The sequence below is a fragment of the Bos mutus genome, chromosome 11, assembly GCF_027580195.1.
Source record: "Bos mutus isolate GX-2022 chromosome 11, NWIPB_WYAK_1.1, whole genome shotgun sequence".
Lineage (NCBI taxonomy): Eukaryota > Metazoa > Chordata > Mammalia > Artiodactyla > Bovidae > Bos > Bos mutus.
Window position 1 is genome coordinate 94,762,525 of NC_091627.1, and position 26,291 is coordinate 94,788,815.

Consider the following 26,291-nt stretch of genomic DNA (forward strand, 5'->3'; position numbering starts at 1 on the left):
TACCAAAGCCCAAGTGTAACTAAAGAACAAACAGAGATGAACAATGCAGTAGAAGGAATCAATAGCAGAGTAACAGGCAGAAGAAGAGGTAAATGGTCAAGAAGACAGAATGGTGGCTCTCACTGCCACAAAACAGAATATAGAAAAAAGAAAAAAAAAGAAGACAGTCAGAGACTTCTGGGACAACATCAAACACACCAACATTCACATTATAAGGGTCCCAAAAGGAGAAGAGAGGAAGCACCTGAGAAAATGTCTAAAATGATAACAGTTCCTTTTCCTAACATGGAAAAGGAAAAATTCAACCTAGTCCAGGAAGAACAGAGACTCCCAGGCAGGATAAACCCAAGGAGGAACACACTAAGACACACAGCAATCAAAATAACAAAAATTAAATACAAAGATAAAACATTAAAAACAACAAGGGAAAAATGACAAATAACATACAAGGGAATTCCCATAAGGTTATCAGCTGATTTCTCAACAGAAATCAGAAGGGAATGGCATGATATAAAATGCAAAAGGAACAAGGCAGAAGGGAACAGCAGGATATAAAATAAGAAAGAAACTTCTCTAAGGAGAAAAACCAAGGAGAAGGAAAAGACCTACAAAAAATAAACTCAAAACAATTAAGAAAACAGCAATAGGTTACCTTAAATGTAAATGGATTAAATGCACCAACCAAAAAACATAGACTGGCTGGGTGGATGAAAACACTTGGAATTACGCACATCCAATTGGAAGTATGCACTTCCAATTACCACATCACTCTACTGTAAGTATTTTATATCGTTAGGTTAATCATGTTGCCATTATAGTTTGCAATTGTAAATTCTCTTTTATTTTTTATCTGGCTACTGATCATGAAAACTGATAAAATATTTTTTACTACTGTGATTATGTAACTGTTATTCATTTTAACACCATTGTATCATGACTGGTCAACAGAAAATAGTAAATTCTATATCACTGAAACTACCGTTTAATAGAAAAACCTGCAATCACTTTTTAAAATCCAGATGCACATTAGAATTATCTTGAAATTTTTTGTAAAATACAAATGCCAAGGTATTGTTTTTTTCTCCAAAGCTTCAGATGTGAGTCTAATAAACAGCCCTATTTAAAAATAACTGTACTATAGTATTACTTTTTACTTTTATCTAGTTTGTTTCACTTTTTCTATTTCATAGTCTGTGCTCCCATTTTATTTAAATGCACTCGAAAAAGGCTTGAGAAAGAACAACAAAAAATAAGAGGGAGAAATTGGAAAGCATTTAAACAAAATGGAAGCACTGAACGTGAAATAGAAAAAGTGAAATATGTATAATATATATTTTAGAAACTTATGAATTTTTGCTTAGCTAAAAAAATTTATGACATTTTGGTTCCAGTTGTTTGCTTAAGCATGAATGGAATCCTAGATTTCTAACTTATATTCACTCAAAACTTTGATATAATTCCACTTACTCTGGCATCTAGTATTACTGCTAAAAGTCTAGAAAGTTTATTATCTTTGTGACATTTTTTCAATTTGAATGAGGCTTGACATTTTCAATCCAATTCTGAGAATATAAAGAAATACGATGATGCAAAAAAAAAAAAAAACCAGAAAATTAACATGTGATACAGTATTATTAACTGAAGCACAGATTTTGTTCAAATTTCACAAAATTTTATGCTAGTGTCCATTATTTTTTTCATAACTTATTCAAGATTCCACATTGTATTCAGTTGCACAGAGCAGCTTTACCTGCATGCAACAAAATCTGATAAATTTTCCTTTCATTTTTATTCTATTACAAACATTTTCTAATTTTCCTTTTTATGGCTTCTTAGATACATCCATCACTTAAATGTGCACATTTAATTTCCAAATACATGTTTTTTAAAGTATCATTCATATTAATTTCTCATTTTAATATTAATTTCTCACTTAAATGTTTCCTTCTCTACAGTCACCCTCTGTGTTTTTTTCAGTCTTTTAACTTTATTGAAACTAACAGATGCTTGCTCCTTGGAAGAAAAGCTATGACCAACCTAGACAGCATATTCAAAAGTAGAGACATCACTTTGCCAACAAAGGTCCATCTAGTCAAACCTTTGGTTTTTCCAGTAGTCATGTATGGATGTGAGAGTTGGACTATAAAGAAAGCTGAGTGCTGAAGAATTGATGCTTTTGAACTGTGGTGTTGGAGAAGACTCTTTGAGAGTCCCTTGGACTGCAAGGAGATCCAACCAGTCCATCCTAAAGGAGATCAGTCCTGATTATTCATTGGAACGACTGATGCTGAAACTGAAGATCCAATTCTTTGGCCACCTGATGTGAAGAGCTGACTCACTGGAAAAGATCCTAATGCTGGGAAAGATTGAAGGCAGGAGGAGAAGGGTACGACAGAGGATGAAATGGTTGGATGGCATCACCGACTCAATGGACATGAGTTTGAGTAAGCTCTGGGAGTTGTTGATGGACAGGGAAACCCGGCATGCTGCAATCCATAGGGTCGCAAAGAGTCGGACACAACTGAACAAGTGAACTTTATTGAGGCTTTCAACAGCTAAGTCAAGATCTCTCTTGATAAATGCCACATTGTACTTGAAAATATGTGGGATATTTTCGAGTATCTTTAATGTTGATTTCTAACATAATTCAACTGTGATAAGAGAACAGATTCTGTATGATTCCAATACCTTTAGACCATGAAATTTTTGCACCTTCTTTGGCATTTGTGCATGTCTGTACTCAGTCGTGTCCAACTTTGTGACCCTAGGGACTGTAGCCCATCAGGATCCTCTGTCCACGGGATCTCCCAGACAAGAATACTGGAGTAGGTTGCCATTTCTTCCTCCAGGGGATTGATCCCAACACAGAGATCGAACCTGAGTCTCCTGTGTCTCTTCCATTAGCTGGCAGATTCTTTACCACTGAGCCACCTAGGAAGCCCCGTTTTATGTCCCTAGATATGTTTCAGTGCCTCCTGCTTTACAGTCTATGGGAACTTGAATAGAATTTGTATCCTGCTATTGTGTGAAAATTGTATAAATCTTAATTATGTTGAATTGGTTCATACTGCTTTTCAGGTATACTGTATTCTTCTACTTTTCTGCTTATTCATGCTATGAATTTCTGAAAGTTTGATATTAAAACTCCAATTAAAAATCTTAAATTATCTACTTAAAACATAATTGTAATATATAGTGGAACTGTATGTAACTTTGTTCTGTGTTTTCCAAGTCATCTGAAAAGTGTTATCATACTTTCGTAATTTAAAAAATTTTTTTAAAAACCTCTTTGATGGATTTTAAATAATTAAGATCTAAATAAATGGAGAAACATACCATGTTTATTTCAATAAAGGCTCTATATACTGCTTGTCTAGAATGCTACTTCTTGATTCAGAGAACATATGTATGATATGTATATATATTTATACACACCTACACACACACACACATACTGTGAATCAAAAAAAAAATAATAACTGGCATCCTAGAGAACACAGAAATTTCATTGCTATGTTCAAATAACACTGATAGTATGTAATAGTCAAACTTTTCCATTTTCTAAACTTATTTCTAAAGTTCAAGAATTTTCACAGGCTCCTCACACAAGCTGAAAGGATGCCCCCTAGGGCAGTCTCCCATGTGTTAACAGAGAACATTATGGGTAATATTCAGGTACTCCACTACATGTCTACTTCAGTAACCAGAGACAGAGCACCCTTTTGCCTGTCATGGACAAAGCACCCGAGGAAGAGAGAGAGGTTTTCGAACACAGGCATCAAGAACAGCACACGGAGAGGGTGGATGGGAAGCTGGGATGAGGAAGAAGAGTGAGGACGAACAGCACGTACAACTCCTGGCAGAAGCGCCGTATCTTTGTTTTCACGTATTTCAGACAGTTCTGTCCACTTGAGGCTTTTCAGTCCCCTAAAATTCAGTATAACTTTTTAAATTGAACCGAATTGTTCATACTTTTCAATCTGTTTTTATACATTACGCAAATGTTCTCATATCAGATATCCTTCTACAGTAATGTAGTTTCTTACTCTTTTAAATGGATATACCATGCTTTATTTTACTAATCCTCTAGTACATGACTTTCGGGGACATTTTAAAGTCTTAGCCATCAAAAAAAAAAAATCACATGCACATCACTGTACATGCACCTGTAGCTTTAGAATAAACGAAAACATAGTTTTCATTTGTTGCTGTTTGCAGTTTTCAGTTGTTGTTGTTCAGTCGTCAAGTCCAGCTCTTTGTGACCCCATGAACTGCAGTACGCCAGGCCTCCCTGTCCCTCACCATCTCTCGGAGTTTGCGCAAGTTCATGTCCATTGAATCGGTGATGCCATTCAACCATCTCATCTGTCGCCCTCTTCTCCTTCTGCCTTCAGTCTTTCCCAGCGTCAGGTCTTTTTCAATGAGTCTGCTGTTCGCATCAGGTGGCTCAAGCATTAACATCAGTCCTTTCAATGAGTATTCAGGGTTGATTTCCTTTAGGACTGACTCGTTCGATCTCCTTGTGGTCCAAGGGATTCTCAAGAGTCTTTTCCGGCACCACAGTTTGAAAGTATCAATTCTTTGGTGCTCTGCTTTCTTAATGGTGCATCTCTCACATCAGTACATGACTACTGGAAAAACCATAGCCTTGACCATATGGACCTTTGTCAGCAGAGTGATGTCTTTGCTTTTTAATACACTGTCTAGGACTGTCATAGTTTCTTTCCAAGCAGCAATCGTCTTCAAATTTCATGACTGCAGTCACCATCCACAGTGATTTTAAAGCCCAAAAAGAGGAAATTTGTCACCACTTCCATGTTTTCCACTTCTATTTGCCATGAAGTGATGGGGTCAGATGCCATGATCTTAGCTTTTTTTAATACTGAGTTTTAAGCTGGCTTTTTCACTCTCCTCTTTCACCTTCATCAAGAGGCTCTTTAGTTCCTCTTAACCTTCTGCCATTAAAGTGGTATCATCTGCATATCTGAGATTGTTGATATTTCTCCTGGCAATTTTGATTCCAGCCTGTAACTCATCCAACCCAACATTTCACATAATGTGTTCTGAATATAAGTTAAATAAACAGGGTGACAATATACAGACTTGTCGCACTCTTTCTCAATTCTGAACCAGTCAGTTGTTCCATATAAGGTCCTAACTGATGCTTCTCGACCCACAAATACGTTTCTGAGGAGACAGGTAAGATGGTCTGGTATTCTCATATCTTTAAGAGTTTTCCAGTTTGCTACGATTCACATAGTCAAAGGCTTTAGCATAGTCAATGAATCAGAAATAGAAGTTTTTTTCTGGAATTCCCTTGCTTTCTCTATGATTCAGTTGGCAATGTGATCCCTGTTCTCTGCCTTTACTAAACCCAGCTTGGACATCTAGAAGTTCTTGATTCAAGTACTGCTGAAGCCTGGCTTGAAAGATTTTGAGCACAACCTTACTAGCATAGGAAGTGAATGCAACTGTCCAGTAATTTGAACATTCTTTAGTACTGCCTTTCTTGGGAATTGGGATGAATATTGGCCTTTTCCAGTCATGTGGCCACTGCTGGTATTTCCAAATTTGCTGACATATTGAATGCAGCACTTTAATAGTATCATCTTTTAGGATTTTAAATAGCTCAACTGGAATTCCATCACCTCCACTAGCTTTATTGGCAGCAGTGCTTCCTAAGGCTCACTTGACTTCACGTTCCAGGATATCTGGCTCTGGGTGAGAGACTACACAATCGTGGTTATCTGGGTCATTAAGACCTTTTTTGTACAGTTCTTCTGTGTATTCCTGCCATCTCTTCTGGATCTCTTCTGCTTCTACTAGGTCTTAACCATTTCTGTCCTTTATAATGCCTATCTTTGCATTGAAATTTTCCTGTGATATCTCTAGTTTCTTCAAGAGACCTCTAGTCTCTCCCCTTCTGTTGTTTTCTTCTACTTCTCGTCAATGTTCATTGAATAAGGCCTTCCTGTCTCTCCCTGCTATTCTCTGGAACTCTGCATTCAGTTGGTTATACCTTTCCCTTTCTTCCTTGCCTTAAGCCTCTCTTCTTTCCTCAGCTATTTGTAAAACCACTTTGCCTCCTTGCAGTATCTCTTGTATATTAGGAAGTTCTGTCCACAGTTCTTCAGGAACTCTGTCTACCAGATCTACCAGATCTATTTGTAACCTCCCTATAATCATAGGGGTCTTCCCTGGTGGCTCAGAGGTTAAAGTGTCTGCCTGCAATGCGGGAGACCCAGGTTCGATCCCTGGGTCTGGAAGATCCCCTGGAGAAGGAAATGGCAACCCACTCCAATATTCTTGCCTGGAGAATCCCATGGACAGAGGAGCCTGGTGGGCTACAGTCCATGGGGTCACAAAGAGTCAGACACGACTAAGCGACTTAACTTTAACTATAATCATAGGGGATTTTTAGATCATACCTGACTGGCCTAGTGGTTTCCCCACTTTCCTTAGTTTAAGCCTGAATTTTGCTATAAGGACCTGATGATCTGTTCCACAGTCAGTTCCAGGTCTTGTTTTTGCTGACTGTATAGAGCGTCTCCATCTTCGGCTGCAATGAACGCAATCAATCTGATTTCGGTATTGATCATGTGGTGATATCCATGCATAAAGTCTTCTTTTGTGTTGTTGAAAAAGGGTGTTTGCTATGATCAGTGTATTCTCTTGGCAAAATTCTGCTAGCCTTTGTCCTGCTTCATTTTGTATTCCAATGCCAAACTTGCCTGTTACTACAGGTATCTCTTAACTTCCTACTTTTGCATTCCAATCCCCTGTGATGAATAGGACATTCTTTTTTTGGTGTTTGTTCTAGGAGGTCCTCTAGGTCTTCATAAAACTGATCAACTTCAGCTTATTCGGCACTGGTGGCTGGACACAGACTTAAGATTACTGTGATGTTGAATGGTTTGTTTTAGAAATGAACCAAGATCATTCTGCTGTTTTTGAGGTTGCAACCAAGTACTGCATTTGGTCTCTTTTGTTGACTATGAGGGCTACTTCATATCTTCTAAGGGATTCTTGCCCACAGTAGTAGATATAATAATGGTCATATGAATTAAATTCTCCCATTCTCGTCCATTTTAGTTCACTGATTCCTAATATGTTAATGTTTACTCTTGCCATCTCCTGCTTGACCACATCCAATTTACCTCGATTCATGGACCTAACACTCCAGCTTCCTGTGCAATACTGTTCTTTATAGCATCGGATTTTACTTTCATTACCAGACACATCCACAAGTCAGCATCTCTCCGCTTTGGCCCATCTGCTTCATTCTTTCTAGAGCTATGAGAAATTGCCATCTGCTCTTCCCCAGTAGCATATTGGACACCTTCTGACCTGGGGCGCTCATCTTTTGGTTTCATATCTTTTTACCTTTTTATACAGTTCATGGGGTTCTCATAGCAGGAGTACTGGAGTGGTTTGCTATTCTCTCCTCCAGTGGACTACATTTTGTCAGAACTCTCTACTATGACGTGTCCATCTTGGGTGGTCCTGCACAGCAAGGCTCATAGCTTCATTGAGTTATGCAAGCCCCTTCACCATGACAAGGCAGTGATCCATAAGAAGTTTTCAGTATTGATATATAAAACTGCTCCCCTTAAAAGTTGTAATAGTCTCCACTCCAATCAGGCATTCCCCAGTTGATAAGTATCATCTCCAACTTTAATTAACATTTGTTTCATTTTTTTTATTTTATTAGGTGGCACTTTATTGTTTAAATTTGTATTTAATTATTTCTAAATTGTAGCATTTCCTTCTATTTCTTTGTATGTAAACTGTACATTAACAAGCATTTCTGTTTTCTATTAGTATTCATATTTTTCCTATTAATTTATAAAGATATTTTCTGTTAGGATATCAATCATTTGTCATATGTATTTGTAAATATTTTATTTATTATTTACTTTTACATTTTTAACTTGTATGTAGAAAGTTCTTTCACTGTACTATCGTTGTATGGATCAATATTTTCTTTCTAGCTTAGGAATTGTGTTTAGAAATGCATTCCTCACTCTCCAAAATCACATAAATATTCATCTATATTTTCTACTTGTTTCTTTACGGTTTTATTTTTTACATTTAACTTTTTAATTCACCTGAAATTAAATTTGGTAAGCTGAATAAATTAATTTAATTTCAATTATAATAGTTAAGCATTAAAGAACATTAACAACAAATAAGATTTGCTATTTTTGAATGGTAGAGTGAAGAAAGCTACTGAGAAGGGTAAAAAAGAGAGATTTAATTTTCTTTGTAACATTATATTTCTTATGATGACTGGATAGTTGTTATACACGTCCATAAATTCCTATTTGAAACCTTGCAGACCCACTGTGATTTGTACTTCAGAATTTGGGTGATTTTATAGAGCCAATATTGTTTATTTCATAACACCCCCCCCCAAAAGGCACTAAGACAGCATCCCATAATCAAACACAGTAGTTTTTCTGTAGCAAAGTCAGTTACCCAAGATAAGGAAATTTGCTATGCCAGGGACAAAACCAATACAGCCACCCTCTCTCCTGAACTTGAGTTAGTCCTATCAAGAAAGAACTTCCATACTTTGGTAGAAGACCTTCCACAACTATCACAATTTTTTTTTCCCCTGCCTCAGATTGCCATCAGAGAAGGCAATGGCAGCCCACTCCAGTACTCTTGCCTGGAGAATCCCATGGATGGAGGAGCCTGGTAGGCTGCAGTCCACGGGGTCGCAAAGAGTCGGACACAACTGAGCGACTTCACTTTCACTTTTCATTTTCATGCATTGGAGAAGGAAATGGCAACCCACTCCAGTGTTCCTGCCTGGAGAATCCCAGGGAGGGGGAACCTGGTGGGCTGCCGTCTATGGGGTCGCACAGAGTCGGACACAACTGAAGCGACTTAGCAGCAGCAGCCGCAGATTGCCGTGCCGCAAAGACTTCTGCAGCCATGGCTTGCAATTCTGTCATTCAGTGGTGATGGGTTTTATCTAGCAAGGAAGTAGACAGAGGACTAGAAGGATCAATTAAGTTTCTATCTGGAAGAAACTGATTTTTATTACTAGCTCTCATCCACATGTAGTTATCCCCAATAAATTTTAACTTAAAAGAGTATCCTTTTCAGCTAAAAGCTATAATCCCAATTATCTATGTTTCAGTACAAACCTCGTTCTTACTATTCAAAGATCTTTACCACAAATATGTAACCTGTAATGCAGTCCCTACTCCTTTAATGTTAACCAAAACCCCAAGACAGAGAGAGTCTCCTTACTTTGAGTTTCTGGGCTTCTCCTCTTACTTTCAGCAGTTCTGTTATAGAGTCCACAAAGCCCTGATAATGAAAGTTGCACATTTTCTCAATTTCTCGGTCATGATTGCGTATGCGAGTTTCAAGCTTCTCCATGAATCGTCCATGTTCTTCACCATCATAGACAGACCTTTTACAAAAAAAAAAAAAAAAAAATGCCATGAAGATTAGACATAGATTTATACTTAAGAAAGAGAGACAAAATTACAAACCCACAAGCAAATTTATTTAGAAATTAGATGTTTAAGTAACATAAACCACAGAGTAATTCAATTGTATTAATGTTGCCCCAATGCTTGATGAATTTTTTTAGGAAAATCTAAAATTTTACTTCCTTATTTATTGAAAAATATTTAAGTGTTTGACAGTAATCATCATAGAATTCTCATCATAAAAAGACTGAATTTTAATTCCTCTGTACCTTTCTTTCTCAGTTAAACTAATCTAGAAAAACTTAATTTTGGAAAAACCCAACTATACATTTACTCCAAGATTATACTCAAGAAGCTGACATTGCTAGAGACAAATCACACAGCTGTGCTGCTAAACTCAGTTCAGCTACATCTGATGACAAATTTAAATTGGGCAGCCAAACATCACTAGATAGTAATATTAAAATTATCCCACCCAGTACCACCACCAAAAAAAATCACTTTGTAGTCTCTAAAATGTGTGAAAACCTTACTTTCTCCACTCCTCAAATGTCCACCCTCTCTGTCACTTTCAGTTGTATTTCACAGAAATATATATATATGTTATCTATATATACCATATATGTATTATTTCATCTCCTCTCAAACAACCTGCTTACATTTAAAACTCCTATTCTGTCCACCCTCTTGTAACAATAAAAATTCAAGTGTTTATCTATAGTCATTCTTGTTGTCTCTAAGAACTTTACTCCTGCAACTATCCCCTTTCATTCCTACCCTGAATTATATATCTCTTTCACTCTACTAAATCATTCTCATGAATATATAAACATGACTTTATGAAATCCATCTTTACCTACTCATTTCCCTCCAGCCACCATCTTATGTCACTGCTCCTCTTCCCAGCAAAATTTCTTTCTACCTCCTCACCTCCGAATAGTTAGCATCTTACTGCACCTAATGGCAGCATTTTCTATGGTTTAATATATCTTCCTTCTGGAAACACTCTTTTCTCTAGACTTCAATGATGCCACACTAAGTGGTTTTCATCATTTTACTGACATACCTTCTTAATCTCCTTCCTGGACTCCTCCTCCTCTATTCTTTTTCTTAATATTCCAAAGAGCTCTTCTCTTACCTACCTGTGCTCTCTCACCAAGAAATGACAGCTAATCCCATGTCTTTATAATATATACCATCTACTATAGTGCTAGACTTCCTAATCTATACCTTCAATTCTGAGCACTTCCCTGAGCACTAGGCTCAAATGCCTAGCTACTATTTAACAACTCCAATTGGATTTTTAAAAATCATCTTGAATTTTAACATAGAAAAAAATCATCTATCACCAAACTATCTCCAATCCCAAACTTGATCCTCTCAAAAGCTCGCTACCACTCAGCTACCCATCAGAGCTAATGGCGTATCCAGTTGCCCAAGTCAAATACCCAAATCCAGGAATCACTCCCAATGCACCTCTTTCCATCAAACCTCATCCAATCTGCTAGGAAGTCCTGACAACTTAACCTCCAAAGCATATCTTAAAATTAACCACCATCCCACCATTTCCAATAAAAACCCTAGTCTAAACTGCTATCACTGGCTCACTGGACCAAAGCAATAGCCTCCTAAAACTCTCCATTCAGCACCCCTCACTCCCGCTACTTCTTGTCCCAAAGGAGATACTCCACACAGCAGTAAAAATGGCCTTTATGAAGCAGTAGTTCAGATGTTACCCTCTTGTTTGTGTTAGTCAAGGGGCTTCCTTCATAGCTCAATGCCTGCGATGCAGGAGACCTAGATTTGATTCCTGGGTCAGGGAGACCCTCTGGAGTAGGGAATGGCAACCCACTCCAGTATTCTAACCTAGAGAATCCCACGGAGAGAGGAGCCATAAATCCTTATTATCATGGCCTATAACATTCCACATAACCTAGCCTCTGATTATTTTTCTAATATTGTTTCTCCCTAAGTCACACCTCTAGCCTTGCCTTCCTCTCTATGCTCCTGCTACAGAGGATTTTTTTCAGTCTCTTCCTGCCTCAAGCATTTTGTTTTTGCTGTTCATATGCTAATGACACTCATTCCCTACATCTTCAAACAATTTTCTCCTTCTCATTCAGTTTGTTATCTTCCCCCCCAACCCATCCCAATTAGATTGTAAGCTCCAGGGCAACAACTTTGTCTGCCACATTCACCTCTATCTCTAAAACAATGCCAGATAGGTAAGAGGTAGTAAGTAAACATTCACCGACTAAATGAATGACTACTGTTGTCTCTGTTGTTGTTTAGTTGCTCAGTCGTGTCCAACTCTGCAACCCCATGGACTGTAGCCCACTAGGCTTCTCCATCCATGGGATTTCCCAGGCAAGAACATTGAAGTGGATTGTCATTTCCTTCTCCAGAGGATCTCGTCGACCCAGGAACTAAACCTGTGTCTCCTGCATCTCCTGCATTGGCAGGCAGATTCTTCACCACTAGTGGCACCACTCCAGTACTCTTGCCTGGAAAATCCCATGGATGGAGGAGCCTGGTGGGCTGCAGTCCATGGGGTCGAAAAGAGTCGGACACGACTGAGCGACTTCACTTTCACTTTTCACTTTCATGCATTGGAGAAGGAAATGGCAACCCACTCCAGTGTTCTTGCCTGGAGAATCCCAGGGACGGGGGAGCCTGGTGGGCTGCCGTCTCTGGGGTCACACAGAGTCGGACACGACTGAAGCGACTTAGCAGCAGCAGCAGCAGTGCCACCTAGGAAGAACATTATCTCTAAGAGCTCTTAGATCTCTTGACATTTATTCAACAAATATACTTTTGCTCATTACCAACATTTTCTGGTTCTATAATCATTTGGGCTTCCCAGGTGGTGTTAGTGGTAGAGAACCCGCATGCCAATTCAAGAAATGCAAGTTCAATCCCTGGGCTGGGAAGATCCCCTAAAAGAGGGCATGGCAACCCACTCCAGTATTCATACCTGGAGAATCCCACAGACAGAGGAGCCTGGCAGGCTATGGTCCTTAGGGTCACAAAGAGTCAGACACAACTGAAGCAGCTGAGCACACACAGCACATAATTTGTAGGTACCAGATTACCATCCTGATTCAGCAAGTAAGTTCCATTGCCCAAAACTCAGCAGTAATCATAGAACATAATACATATACAAGTTTGGATTACAGTAAAAATTCTGAACATTTATTTATGAATAAATAAAAGGAAGAGATCTTCAAATAAATTATAAACAACCCTTTCTTTGACAATTAAAACAATTAAAATGCCTAAATGAGCTATCTGTAACTAACCTCAAACAAGCCTAACTGTTCCCCCTCCAAAGGAAAGAAAAAGAAAGGTTTCCATGTAAAGGCACCAGTGTTCCTTGCCATTTGAAGAAGAGAAATAACCACTGAAAATCCAACCATGTAAATGGCATAAGAAGATTATTACTTAATATTGACACAAGCCTCTTGGTTTCAAATTCAGTTATATCTTGACCCAATAATACTTTTAAATAGTAAGTATACTTCCTTATACAATGTAAAACTTTCTATTGTTCTTCCTCCAAAGGGCTACATTAATATGCAAAAGACAACCTCAAGGAGAAGAAAATCTCAAAGTTAAGAAGTTTATAATTTATGTTAATAGTGCCTCCCTAGCTCCCTGAAATTTCTATTTTAAAAAGTATAAGTGAAAGAAAGGAAAAGTGGATTTTAGCTGCCTTGACTGTGTGGCCTTGGTGTTTAGCCATGTGATTAACTAGGAGTTAATCTCTAGGACACTCAGCTTTCTCATTTAGGAAATAGGAAGCAATCAATTATAAATTCTTTTTAGCATCAGCCTAGCTCTAAATTTCTACAATTCAATTCCACTTTCAAGTCCAGTCATAATAACGTAAACATCAAACATTTTTCAGAACAATGTAAAGAGTTAATGTATTTTCTACATCCTTATCACTAGGGCCCCACCTGTTTCTCCTATTTTAGGGCCTTTATGATTCTAACACTCTCTTAATTATAATAATGTTGAATAATATGAAAGGCTTATATAGTGGATCTCCTGAGTATCTTGAGAATTTAAAAAGTTAGAATAAAATGTAAAACCTACACTTAAAACAGGAGTTTTAGACTGTGTTTAACTAACATGTGTTCCATGAGTACACAACTGGAAAACCACAATTTCCATATCTTATATGGATTTTGTATGTATAGGAAAAAGCACATATATATAAGTTTTTAGGGAAATATCCATAGTTTTCATCTGGTTATCAAAGGGTTAAAAACCTAAAAGTTTGTTTCAAATTGCCTAACATAGAAAAGGCAATTATAATTATAGTCAGTACCTAACAGTTCAACTTACATCGGCATTTCACATATACCTCAGACTTAGTGCTAACCATCCATCAGATATAAAATGCTAAAAACAAAAACAACAAGCCTTAAATTCTGGAAAGACCATAGATCTCCTGAAATTAATCTAATACTTGTAGTCAACATTGAACTTGAACAACAAGTTATTTCCCTTCCCTGCAATAAATGAATTAAAACTGGAGAAAGACTGCCATCTAGTGATGGCCCATTTCTAACATTCTTTAAAATTTGATGTGACCAAGCAAAGGACTGCTTAAAAATCTAAAACTATCTGTGGGAGAGGGAGAGGGTGGGAAGATTTGGGAGAATGGCATTGAAACATGTAAAATATCATGTAAGAAACGAGTTGCCAGTCCAGGTTCGATGCATGATACTGGATGCTTGGGGCTAGTGCACTGGGACGACCCAGAGGGATGGTATGGGGAGGGAGGAGGGAGGAGGGTTCAGGATGGGGAACACATGTATACCTGTGGCGGATTCATTGTGATATTTGGCAAAACTAATACAATTATGTAAAATTTAAAAATAAAATAAAATTTAAAAAAATCTAAAACTATTCTATAATATTTGCTAGCCAAAGTCTTATAACTTGTTATTAAATGATATTGTATATAAAGTACTCTAATGTTTAAATGTCCATTTCTAATAGAAAGTAGAATCTTAAAAACAAAGTTCTATGCTTTTGACATGTGGGCCTTAGGTGTGTCATAGTTAAACAAGACTACAAAATAAACGGCACCATGGGTTTAATTATTTGTGATGATCCAACAAATATTCTGGTACCTAGTGAAAGTTAAACAAGAAGATATGCTTGGAAACTAGCAACTTTGTATAGCCTAAAATTTCATTCAACTTCATAAATACTGCCTTGTGCAGTCATTTCCAAAAAACACACCCAAATAAACCACAGGCTTCTGTGAAAACTAAAATGTTTCATCGTAATGTCCATATCTGACACATACTTCTAAATATTGCACCTAAATTAACAGAGATTTTTTTAACTTATAAATAAAAAACTTCAGGAATTCTACTCAACAAAAATATTTATTCCCAAGTACTGATATAAGAGGATTATATCCCTTGTGAAAGCCTATATCAACTCCCACTGGTTTGTCAAAAGATAAAAAAATACAATGTAATGAGCATATGTTATCTCATGTAAATCCTAGGCACCTTATAAATTAGACATTATTCTATTCTGAAGAACCTAAAATCCAAGAAGATGAAGTAACTTGCCAAGTCCACACTCCTAGAGAGTATTCTCTGTAGTACATCAGTCTGTCTCCTTTTACAGCAAAGGACAGCAAGAAAGTCACATGGACCCCTAAAACATTAGAGCTGAAAGAGGTCTTGCAAATGGAATACAAAGCCTTTATTGTACAATGGAGGAAACTGAAATCAAGAAAAGTTAAACGCCTTAATCAAAATTACATTGCCTGTTACTGATACACCTGGGCCCACCTCCTCCCCCCAAAAAAAGGAAAAACTAATGCAATATGAAGCCTGACAATGCAATATGAAGCATGGTTTTTAAAAAGACACACATACACACTTCTGCTTTAAGATGAGTCAGTTATCTACTAGCTGTGCCTACACAACAGCTATTCCATTCTTCTTCCTATTGGAAGAGGCCCAATTTGTTCTGGTATTTCACCTTTCTATCCTACTCCAAGAGGTGCGTGCACACATGCTTAGTCACTCCAATTATGTCCAATTCTTTTGCAACCCTATGGACTGCAGCCCGCCAGGCCCCTCTGTCCTGGGATTCTCTAGCCAAGAATACTAGAGTGGGTTGCCATGCTCTCCTCCAGGGGAACTTCCCAACCCAGGGATCGAACCAGTGTCCCCTGCATCTCCAGCATGACAGGCAGATTCTTTACCCACTGAGCCACATGGGAAGCCCACTGCAAGAGGTAAAACTATTAATAATTTAGACCACTACAGTAATTTAATTCCCCTAGTCAGTGATCAATTAACAGATGACACAACTCAACTCACTGATGAAGTAAAAGGAAGTTTGGGAGTGAGGATCCAAAGAAAGGCTTCTTTCCTGAAGGATACAGGAAAAGAAACTGCTTTTTCTACTTTGAAAATTGTTCTGTATAATGCTTTGGGATGCAGCAACCATCCAGAGATGAGAGGAGATACTGCCAATAACTTGGTAATTCCAACGAGGAAAGAAAATAACTGGGTCCTTAATGATGAACCTTGAATAGTCCTATCTTCAGTCTTCATGTTATGTGTGATAAGAAATGTTCTATTTTAAGGAAAACTTCCTATTTCCACTTTGTCTTAATAGTCTGCTACTTGGAAAGGAAAGTATCCTAAATGTTTACCACTGTTCATTCTTCAAAGGTAGCAGGCAAATCAAAGAAAACAACCAGCAGCCAAAGTCTAAATATGGCTAAGGAATCCTGTTTCCGGGACCTAGACTACTCTTCTCCATTTTCTTTTAGTTAAAAGTTAACTTCCAATTCACTCTTCAAATCTCAGCTTGCACCTTTCTTTTACTGGGAAACATTCTCTAAACATAGACTCTGTTATGTGTTTCTCTTTTGTTATTAATGCCATTTCAGAACTTGTTTAATTATATTCTGATTACCCATTCACTTGTCGATTTCCCCATACCAAAAGGTTAATCTCCTTGTCGGCTGAGGCCATGTCTTATCCATTTTATCTCCAGCTAATAGCACAGAGACTGGCATAGAGGAGACCCTCCATATATGCTAAAAACAGAGAAAGAGAAGGAAGGGTAGGAAACTAAGATGTAGGTTTCTGATTGCCTCAAAGATAGATACAAAGGAGTATTATATCAAACAAAGTTTATCTGTTGAAATGTTTTCAGAACCAAAGAGAACTTCAAGACACAAAGGACTAAACATTTTGCTTTTGTTTTTGATTAATCCAAGAAAAAAATTCAGAGTTTGGTTTGTTCTTTTCTTTTTCATATATATGTTTTTTAACTTCTGTCATGGTTTTAGTCATGAAACATTTTCTTCTCATTAAGCTCCATAAAAGCATCATTAGTATTTCTTGTTTATTCCAAAAGTTAAAAATAAAATGGAAAAACAGATCTGAGCATGATGTTGCAAGAGAAACTGCAGGAGGTCAAGAGGAGTTTAAAGTTCCTTCCCTTCCTTACTTCAGTTTGTCTATCAATTTAATTCAGACCTTACTAAGGTAATTTGAATGCCCTGATTGCAAAAGGTGAAAGAAGACCACTGTATATTATCATCAATGACAGGGGAAGGATATGCTAATAGATGAGGTCTAAGTTGAAGACCACAATCAAATGTTTTTGTACAGCCACAGGAGATCAAATACATTCAAATCCTTTTCCCACTCTTACAGATAGCAAGGTATAGAACTGGCTTGACCAAGATAGCCCATGCAACCAAAAGAAGTTGTGATGGAACTCTCCCGCAAGGCAAGGAAGGAAACCCACTTCCATGAAAGCTATTTTCAAAGGGATAAAAACAGAGTAGAGAACTTTCAAATGGCACTTAGCCATACAACCTACTAAAAACCTGGTATTAGTTAAACAGCACAGGAAAATGGAGAAAGGGACCTTGTCACAAAACATCGGTCAAATCAACAACAGACTGTTAGGAAATAAACTAATGAAAGCAATTCAGTTCAGTTCCTCAGTCGTGTCCAACTCTTTGCAACTCCAGGACTGCAGCATGCCAGCCTTCCCTGTCCATCACCAACTCCCCAAGCTTGCTCAAACTCATGTCCATCGAGTCAGTGATGCCATCCAACCATCTCGTCCTCTGTTGTCCCCTTCTCCTCCTGCCTTCAGTCTTTCCCAGCTTCAGGGTCTTTTCCAGTGAGTGAGTTCTTCACATCAGGTGGCCAAAATACTGGAGCTTCAGCTTCAGTATCAGTACTTCCAATGAATATTTCCTTTAGGATTGACTGGTTGGATCTCTTTGCAGTCCAGGGGACTCTCAAGAGCCTTCTCCAACACCACAGCTCAAAAGCATCAATTCTTCAGCGCTCAGCTTTCTCTATGTTCCAACTCTCACATCCATACACGACTACTGGAAAAACCATAGCTTTGTCTGGATGGATCTTTGTTGGCAAAGTAATATCTCTGCTTTTTAATATGCTGTCTAGGTTGGTCATATCTTCTCTTCCAAGGAGCAAGCGTCTTTTAATTTCATGGCTGCAGTCACCATCTGCAGTGATTTTGGAGTTCAAGAAAATAAAGTCTGTCACTGTTTCCATTGTTTCCCCATCTATTTGCCATGAAGTGATGGGAACAGATGACATGAACTTCGTTTTTTGAATGTTGAGTTTTAAACCAACTTTTTCACTTTCCTCTTTCACCTTCATCAAGAGACTCTTTAGTTCTTCTTCACTTTCTGCCATAAGGGTGGTGTCATCTGCATATCTGAGGTTATTGATATTTCTCCCAGCAATCTTGATTCTAGTTTGTGCTTCATCCAGCCCAGCATTTCACATAATATACTCTGCACATAAGTTAAACAAGCAGGGTGACAATATACAGCCTTGAAAACGAAAGCAAGGAAACTCCAAAGTAAGGATACAAAGAATGCTCTAACTACTACCAGGATAATGTCACACTGTTAGAACAAGTAATCAGCACAAGTAACTGAAGACATAAAGGCACTACAGGATATATTAGTGCCTTCATTTTGACCTCTGTATCAATTTGTATTAAGTGTAATTAGATTTATCCGATTGTAGTTTTCAGTGGTGGTCATAAAATCTGGCAGCTAAAAGTTAGATTTTAGATACTGCTGTCAAATAAAACAAATACTCCAACTATGGCCTGGTTATACTGACTGAATCTAAACTGGAAAACTGCTGAAAGTACAGTGGTGATACAGTTGGCAAATACAGGGTTATAATTAACATCAATAGATAAGCTCCAATTTCACTGCCTGGAATTCAAAGTGTCAAATTTAACACTTAAACATGCAAAGTTGGAACTAAATAAAACTACTGACTCACTGTCTCCCACTACCATAATCGTCTGGATTTAGGGTATATTAGTAAAACTCTTCAAGATCCTTTACAAAAGATTTAAGTATTTAAGTAATTACTCTGAAGAGCTCTGAAAATATTTTAAAAGCTGCCTATTAATTGAAGAAATGATTCAGCTTCTCCACACTTAAAATTATCATTCTGGTTTCAATAACAAGGATCATAAAAGTATTCATACAGAAGCAAACCAATGTAGGGTGGGTATTAGAAACATTTCAGTGAATAGTTCTGGTCTCCTTATGCATGTAGATTTAATGTGGGCCTAACAAAATTCAACCAACCAAGTTTCCCAGAAGATTTTGAAAATTTGAAAAATTCCATGATTTAGTGATTCTTGGAAAATTGGTTGAATCAATTTTGTTAGACCAACATTAATAAATCTGACATCATTTGTAAATGTGTATGTCATTTGTAAATATTTATTATACCTATATAGGTATACATCATATATACATACAGGTATATTACATAGTGTGTATGGGCGGGTCATGGTGGAGAGATCTGACAGAATGTGGTCCACTGGAGAAGGGAATGGCAAACCACTTCAGTATTCTTGCCTTGAGAACCCCATGAACACTACAAAAAGGCAAAATGATAGGATACTGAAAGAGGAACTCCCCCGGTCAGTAGGTGCCCAATATGCTACTGGAGATCAGTGGAGAAATAACTCCAAAAAGAATGAAGGGATGGAGCCAAAGCAAAAACAATACCCAGCTGTGGATGTGACTGGTGATAGAAGCAAGGTCCGATGCTGTAAAGAGCATATTGCATAGGAAACTGGAATGCTAAGTCCATGAAGCAAGGCAAATTGGAAGTGGTCAAACAAGAGATGGCAAGAGTGAATGTCGACATTCTAGGAATTAGCGAACTACATGGACTGGAATGGGTAAATTTAACTCAGATGACCATTATATCTACTATTGTGGGCAGGAATCCCTCAGAAGAAATGGAGTGGCCATCGTCGTCAACAAAAGAGTCCAAAATGCACTTGGATGCAATCTCAAAAATGACAGAATGATCTCTGTTCTCCAAGGAAAACCATTCAATATCACGGTAATCCAAGTCTATGCACTAACCACGAATGCCGAAGAAGCTGAAGTTGAACGGTTCTATGAAGACCTACAAGACCTTTTAGAACTAACACCCAAAAAAGATGTCCTTTTCGTTATAGGGGACTGGAATGCAAAAGTAGGAAGTCAAGAAACACCTGGAGTAACAGGCAAATTTGGCCTTGGAATACAGAATGAAGCAGGGCAAAGACTAATAGGGTTTGGCCAAGAAAATCCACTGGTCATAGCAAACACCCTCTTCCAACAACACAAGACTCTACACATGGACATCACCAGATGGTCAACACCGAAATCAGACTGATTATATTCTTTGCAGCCAAAGATGGAGAAGCTCTATACAGTCAGCAAAAACAAGACCAGGAGCTGACTGTGGCTCAGATCATGAACTCCTTATTGCCAAATTCAGACTTAAATTGAAGAAAGTAGGGAAAACCACTAGACCATTCAGGTATGACCTAAATCAAATCCCTTATGACTATACAGTGGAAGTGAGAAGTAGATTTAAGGGCCTAGATTTGATAGATAAGAGTGCCTGATGAACTATGGAATGAGGTTCGTGACATTGTACAGGAGACAGGGATCAAGACCATCCCCATGGAAAAGAAATGCAAAAAAGCAAAATGGCTGTCTGGGGAGGCCTTACAAATAGCTGTGAAAAGAAGAGAAGCGAAAAGCAAAGGAGAAAAGGAAAGATATAAACATCTGAATGCAGAGTTCCAAAGAATAGCAAGGAGAGATAATAAAGCCTTCTTCAGTGATCAATGCAGAGAAATAGAGGAAAACAACAGAATGGGAAACACTAGAGATCTCTTCAAGAAAATTAGAGATACCAAGGGAACATTTCATGCAAAGATGGGCTCGATAAAGGACAGAAATGGTATGGACCTAACAGAAGCAGAAGATATTAAGAAGAGATGGCAAGAATACACAGAAGAACTGTACAAAAAAGATCACGACCAAGATAATCACGATGGTGTGATCACTGACCTAGAGCCAGACATCCTGGAATGTGAAGTTAAGTGGGCCTTAGAAAGCATCACTACAAACAAAGCTAGTGGAGGTGATGGAATTCCAGTGGAGCTATTTCAAATTCTGAAAGATGATGCTGTGAAAGTGCTGCACTCAATATGCCAGCAAATTTGGAAAACTCAGCAGTGGCCACAAGACTGGAAAAGGTCAGTATTCATTCCAATCCCAAAGAAAGGCAATTTCAAAGAATGCTCAAACTACTGCACAATTGCACTCATCTCACATGCTAGTAAAGTAATGCTCAAAATTCTCCAAGCCAGGCTTCAGCAATACATGAACCATGAAATTCCAGATGTTTAAGCTAGTTTTAGAAAAGGCAGAGGAACCAGAGATCAAATTGCCAACATCCGCTGGATCATGGAAAAAGCAAGAGAGTTTCAGAAAAACATCTATTTCTGCTTTATTGACTATGCCAAAGCCTTTCACTGTGTGGATCACAATAAACTATGGAAAATTCTGAAAGAGATGGGAATACCAGAACACCTGATCTGCCTCTTGAGAATATTTGTATGCAGGTCAGGAAGCCAACAGTTAGAACTGGACATGGAACAACAGAATGGTTCCAAATAGGAAAAGGAGTTCGTCAAGGCTGTATATTGTCACCCTGCTTATTTAACTTATATGCAGAGTATATCATGAGAAACACTGGACTGGAAGAAACACAAGCTGGAATCAAGACTCCCGGGAGAAATATCAATAACCTCAGATATGCAGATGACACCACCCTTATGGCAGAAAGTGAAGAGGAACTAAAAAGCCTTTTGATGAAAGTGAAAGTGGAGAGTGAAAAAGTGGGCTTAAAGCTCAACATTCAGAAAACGAAGATCGTGGCATCTGGTTCCACCACTTCATGGGAAATAGATGGGGAAACAGTGGAAACAGTGTCAGACTTTATTTTTGTGGGCTCCAAAATCACTGCAGATGGTGACTGCAGCCATGAAATTAAAAGATGCTTACTCCTTGGAAGGAAAGTTATGACCAACCTAGACAGCGTATTCAAAAGCAGAGACATTACTTTGCCAACAAAAGTTCATCTAGTCAAGGCTATGGTTTTTCCAGTGGTCATGTATGGATGTGAGAGTTGGACTGTGAAGAAGGCTGAGCGCCGAAGAGTTGATGCTTTTGAACTGTGGTGTTGGAGAAGACTCTTGAGAGTCCCTTGGACTGCAAGGACATCCAACCAGTCCATTCTGAAGGAGATCAGCCCTAGGATTTCTTTGGAAGGAATGATGCTAAAGCTGAAACTCCAGTACTTTGGCCACCTCATGGGAAGAGTTGACTCATTGGAAAAGACTCTGATGCTGGGAGGGATTGAGGGCAGGAGGAGAAGGGGACGACAGAGGATGAGACGGCTGGATGGCATCACCGACTCAATGGATGTGAGTCTTAGTGAACTCTGGGAGTTGGTGATGGACAGGGAGGCCTGGCGTGTTACAATTTATGGGGTCGCAAAGAGTCGGACACGACTGAGCAACTGGACTGAACTGAACTGATCCTATATGTATGAGTGTAGACACACACACACAACACACTTTTCTGATTTTCTTAGCACAGAACCTGATTTGGCAAAATAACATTCAATTCCTGGTTCAATTTTGCACACCATGGCCAAAACTGACCACAATTTAAGACTCATTAAGCAATGAAGACCCTGTAAGGAAGATGGATAAAAGGTATTAGAATAGTTTCCATCCTAAAAAATGATGGAGACTAAGTAGGCAAAACAGGATAAAATTCCATGAACGATACGCAAGACTGAATATACCATGAAAAACGTCCCTACTATCAAACTTCTAAAACTGCTGCATTAAGTTTCTAAATTTTTTCTAGTGCATGACTAAGCAAAAAAAGAAAAGATTTCCAGAGGCTAAAACAAAACTGGAAAAGGAATCCAGATTCCACCAATTCCTTATAACCTAATGCTTCTATTTTATAGCTATCTAGAGAACAAGAGACAAAACCTAGGGCCCATAAGAGACAGAGAGTCCAGTAAGAGGCCTCCAAACGAATAAAGCCAAGATACCCAAGGGCTACTCCCTTAGTTAAAGATGTAGAAAAATTCTTCCCCATAAAAGAAGGTTGAAAGGAAACTTACTTGCTTTGGCTAGGGAAGTGGGGGATGGACTCCCGGGATAATTTGAAACCACAAGCTGGCCCTTCTCACCCAAAGGGAGGGCCCATGTTCATACCATTACCTGTGTGGTCTAAGATATCTCAAATTGAGAATTTATTTTAAAAGTCGTCCCAGTCTGGTTGTCAGTATCCCCAGAAAACTGACTGAAGAAAAGGAAAAACTTCTCTAGAGGAATACATCTTAAGTCATAGTTCTAATTAGTGTCACAAATAACATTCCTTTGAGCTGAACTCAAGTATCAAAAACGATGAAACACACAAAGAAACAAAGCATGATAAATAAGAATCAACAAAAATAACAGAATTAGACTTGTAAAACTTGAAAATAAATAAGTATAAGTTAAAATTAAACATGTAATACATTTAAATAAATACGAGGGAACTACCAAAACAAAAACAGACATACTGAAAAAGATAGAATTTTTGGAATAAAAGTTATAATAATTACTGATATTTTAAAATTTAATAAGTGGGAGGGATAATATTTAACTAGGAAGTATACGTAAAACCTACACAAAATGTAGCACAAAGACGAAAAATGTAAAATGTCTTAGTCTGTTAGGTGGCTATACAAAATACCACAGACTGGGTAACTTATAAAAAAAAAAAATTCCTCTCTCACAGTTCTGGAGGGTAGAAGTCTGAGATCAGGGTGTTAGCATGGTCAGGTAAGGGCTCTCTCTTCTGGGCAGCCAACTTGTATCCTCACAGAGCTGAAAGGGCAAGCAAGCTCTCTGGGGCCTCTTTATAATGGCTCAAAAAACTAATCCTGTCCATGAAGCCTCCACTTTCTTGACATAATCACCCCTAAAGGTACTACATTAATCCTCTTAATACCATCACCTTAGAGTTAGAATTTCAACATATGAATTTTGATGGGAGACACAAAACACTCAACCTATAGCAGAAAACATTAAAGAAAGCTTAAGAACATGGAGAATCACATCAGATCAGATTAGATCAGATCAGTCGCTCAGTCGTGTCCGACTCTTTGCGACCCCATGAATCGCAGCACGCCAGGCCTCCCTGTCCATCACCAACTCCCAGAGTTCACCCAGACTCACGTCCATCGAGTCAGTGATGCCATCCAGCCATCTCATCTTCTGTCATCCCCTTCTCCTCCTGCCCCCAATCCCTCCCAGCATCAGAGTCTTTTCCAATGAGTCAACTCTTCCCATGAGGTGGCCAAAGTACTGGAGTTTCAGCTTTAGCATCATTCCTTCCAAAGAAATCCTAGGGCTGATCTCCTTCAGAATGGACTGGTTGGATGTCCTTGCAGTCCAAGGGACTCTCAAGAGTCTTCTCCAACACCACAGTTCAAAAGCATCAATTCTTCGGCACTCAGCCTTCTTCACAGTCCAACTCTCGCATCCATACATGACCACAGGAAAAACCATAGCCTTGACTAGACAAACCTTTGTTGGCAAAGTAATATCTCTGCTTTTGAATATGCTATCTAGGTTGGTCATATCTTCTCTTCCAAGGAGCAAGCGTCTTTTAATTTCATGGCTGCAGTCACCATCTGCAGTGATTTTGGAGCCCACAAAAATAAAGTCTGACACTGTTTCCACTGTTTCCCCACCTATTTCCCACGAAGTGGTGGGACCAGATGCCATAATCTTCGTTTTCTGAATGTTGAGCTTTAAGCCCACTTTTTCACTCTCCTCTTTCACTTTCATCAAAAAGCTTTTTAGTTCCTCTTCACTTTCTGCCATAAGGGTGGTGTCATCTGCATATCTGAGGTTATTGATATTTCTCCCGGGAGTCTTGATTCCAGCTTGTGTTTCTTCCAGTCCAGCATTTCTCATGATGTACTCTGCATATAAGTTAAATAAACAGGGTGACAATATACAGCCTTGACGAACTCCTTTTCCTATTTGGAACCAGTCTGTTGTTCCATGTCCAGTTCTAACATGGAGAATAGGACGGGTTTAATGGGAGCTCTAATAAGAAATAACAAACAGGTAATATTAATATCCAGAGAAACAGCTGAAGATTTCCCAATATTGATAAAAGATACAAAGAAGTTATTATTCTAGAAATAAAAAAGACAAACCTATAAACCTGACCAAAATAAGTCTCCCAACAGAGGAAGGGCACTCCTCTCTGTTGAGCTTTATCAATCAACATTTAGAACTGGCTGTCATTCTCTTCAGGACTCAACTACAGTAATATATAGAACCTTACACTGATGGAGCTAATTATACAAACAGATGAACTGTTAGCACCATTTTTCTTAACAAAACATGCCACCTCTTAATAAAACAATTGGGCTCTTTTTTTTTTAAGAGGTACTATTATTAAAATCTCTTTTCCAGTAACTTTAATCTGGTATCCTTTCTCTTTCCTGTTTTCTCCTTTCACAGTTAAGATTCTTTAAAGAGCAGTCCATACTCATCGCCTCCGTTTCCTCAAGTTAGATTTGCTCTTCAACCCAGCATACCTGTTTCTTACCACATCACCACAAAGAACCTATTCTTGCTAACTAAGGTCACTAAAAGCCTACTAACTCTCAAATCAAATATTCATTCTTCCATTCATCATTTGCTTGATTCCTTCTTTGTATGTGCCACTGCTAACCAACTCTTCTTTCTGAAATATCTTCTCCCGGAGTTTCTATTATAGTCCCCTTCTCAGTCTTCAATAATTCTTCTTCCTTCTGGCCCTCAATATCTTCTCAGACTTCACCTCTTCTCATTCTTCAAACTCCCTAAGAGATATCTATCAGTACTTTAGCTTTCACTGTTATTTAAACATCTTTGGTTTCCAAATCAGTAACAAGGCATATCTGTCAAATCCCACAAACCTGAATATTCAACCACCATTCATCCTCAAATACATCTCAAACTGTGCATCTCAAAAGCTAAACCATTAGCTTTTCTTCCCAAACCTACACATCCCTCCTATATTTACCATCTCAACTGAAACAAACACCAGCCAACCAGTTACCCAAACTAGAAATACATAAATTAATCTTGACACTTCACTCCACCTTGCACCTGCCTTCAACTAATCAATCCCTAAGGCCTCCTAATTTAATTCCATAATAGCTTTTCTATGCTTCTCTTCCTCCCTATCCTCCCCTGCCACCGCCTTGCCTCATGTCATTATTTCTTTTCTGAGCAACTGTTTTCACCTCCCTCTTCATCTTTCCCTAAAAATCCATGTTTAATACTTCTTTTGCAGTAACCTTTAAATGAAATATGATCATAAAACACACACCACAATTTAGGATT

At 38.3% G+C, this 26,291-nt stretch overlaps 1 protein-coding gene across 2 annotated transcripts in view; it reads right to left on the reverse strand.

The window, feature by feature from the left end:
- Positions 1 to 26,291, reverse strand: part of EXOC6B (exocyst complex component 6B) — a 728,809-nt gene that overhangs the window by 626,776 nt on the left and 75,742 nt on the right. For both annotated transcript variants that reach the window (XM_070379801.1, XM_070379802.1), the window contains exon 2: positions 9,262 to 9,427. In XM_070379801.1, the coding sequence (XP_070235902.1) occupies positions 9,262 to 9,427 (166 nt within the window). The remainder of the gene's footprint in view (positions 1 to 9,261; positions 9,428 to 26,291) is intronic.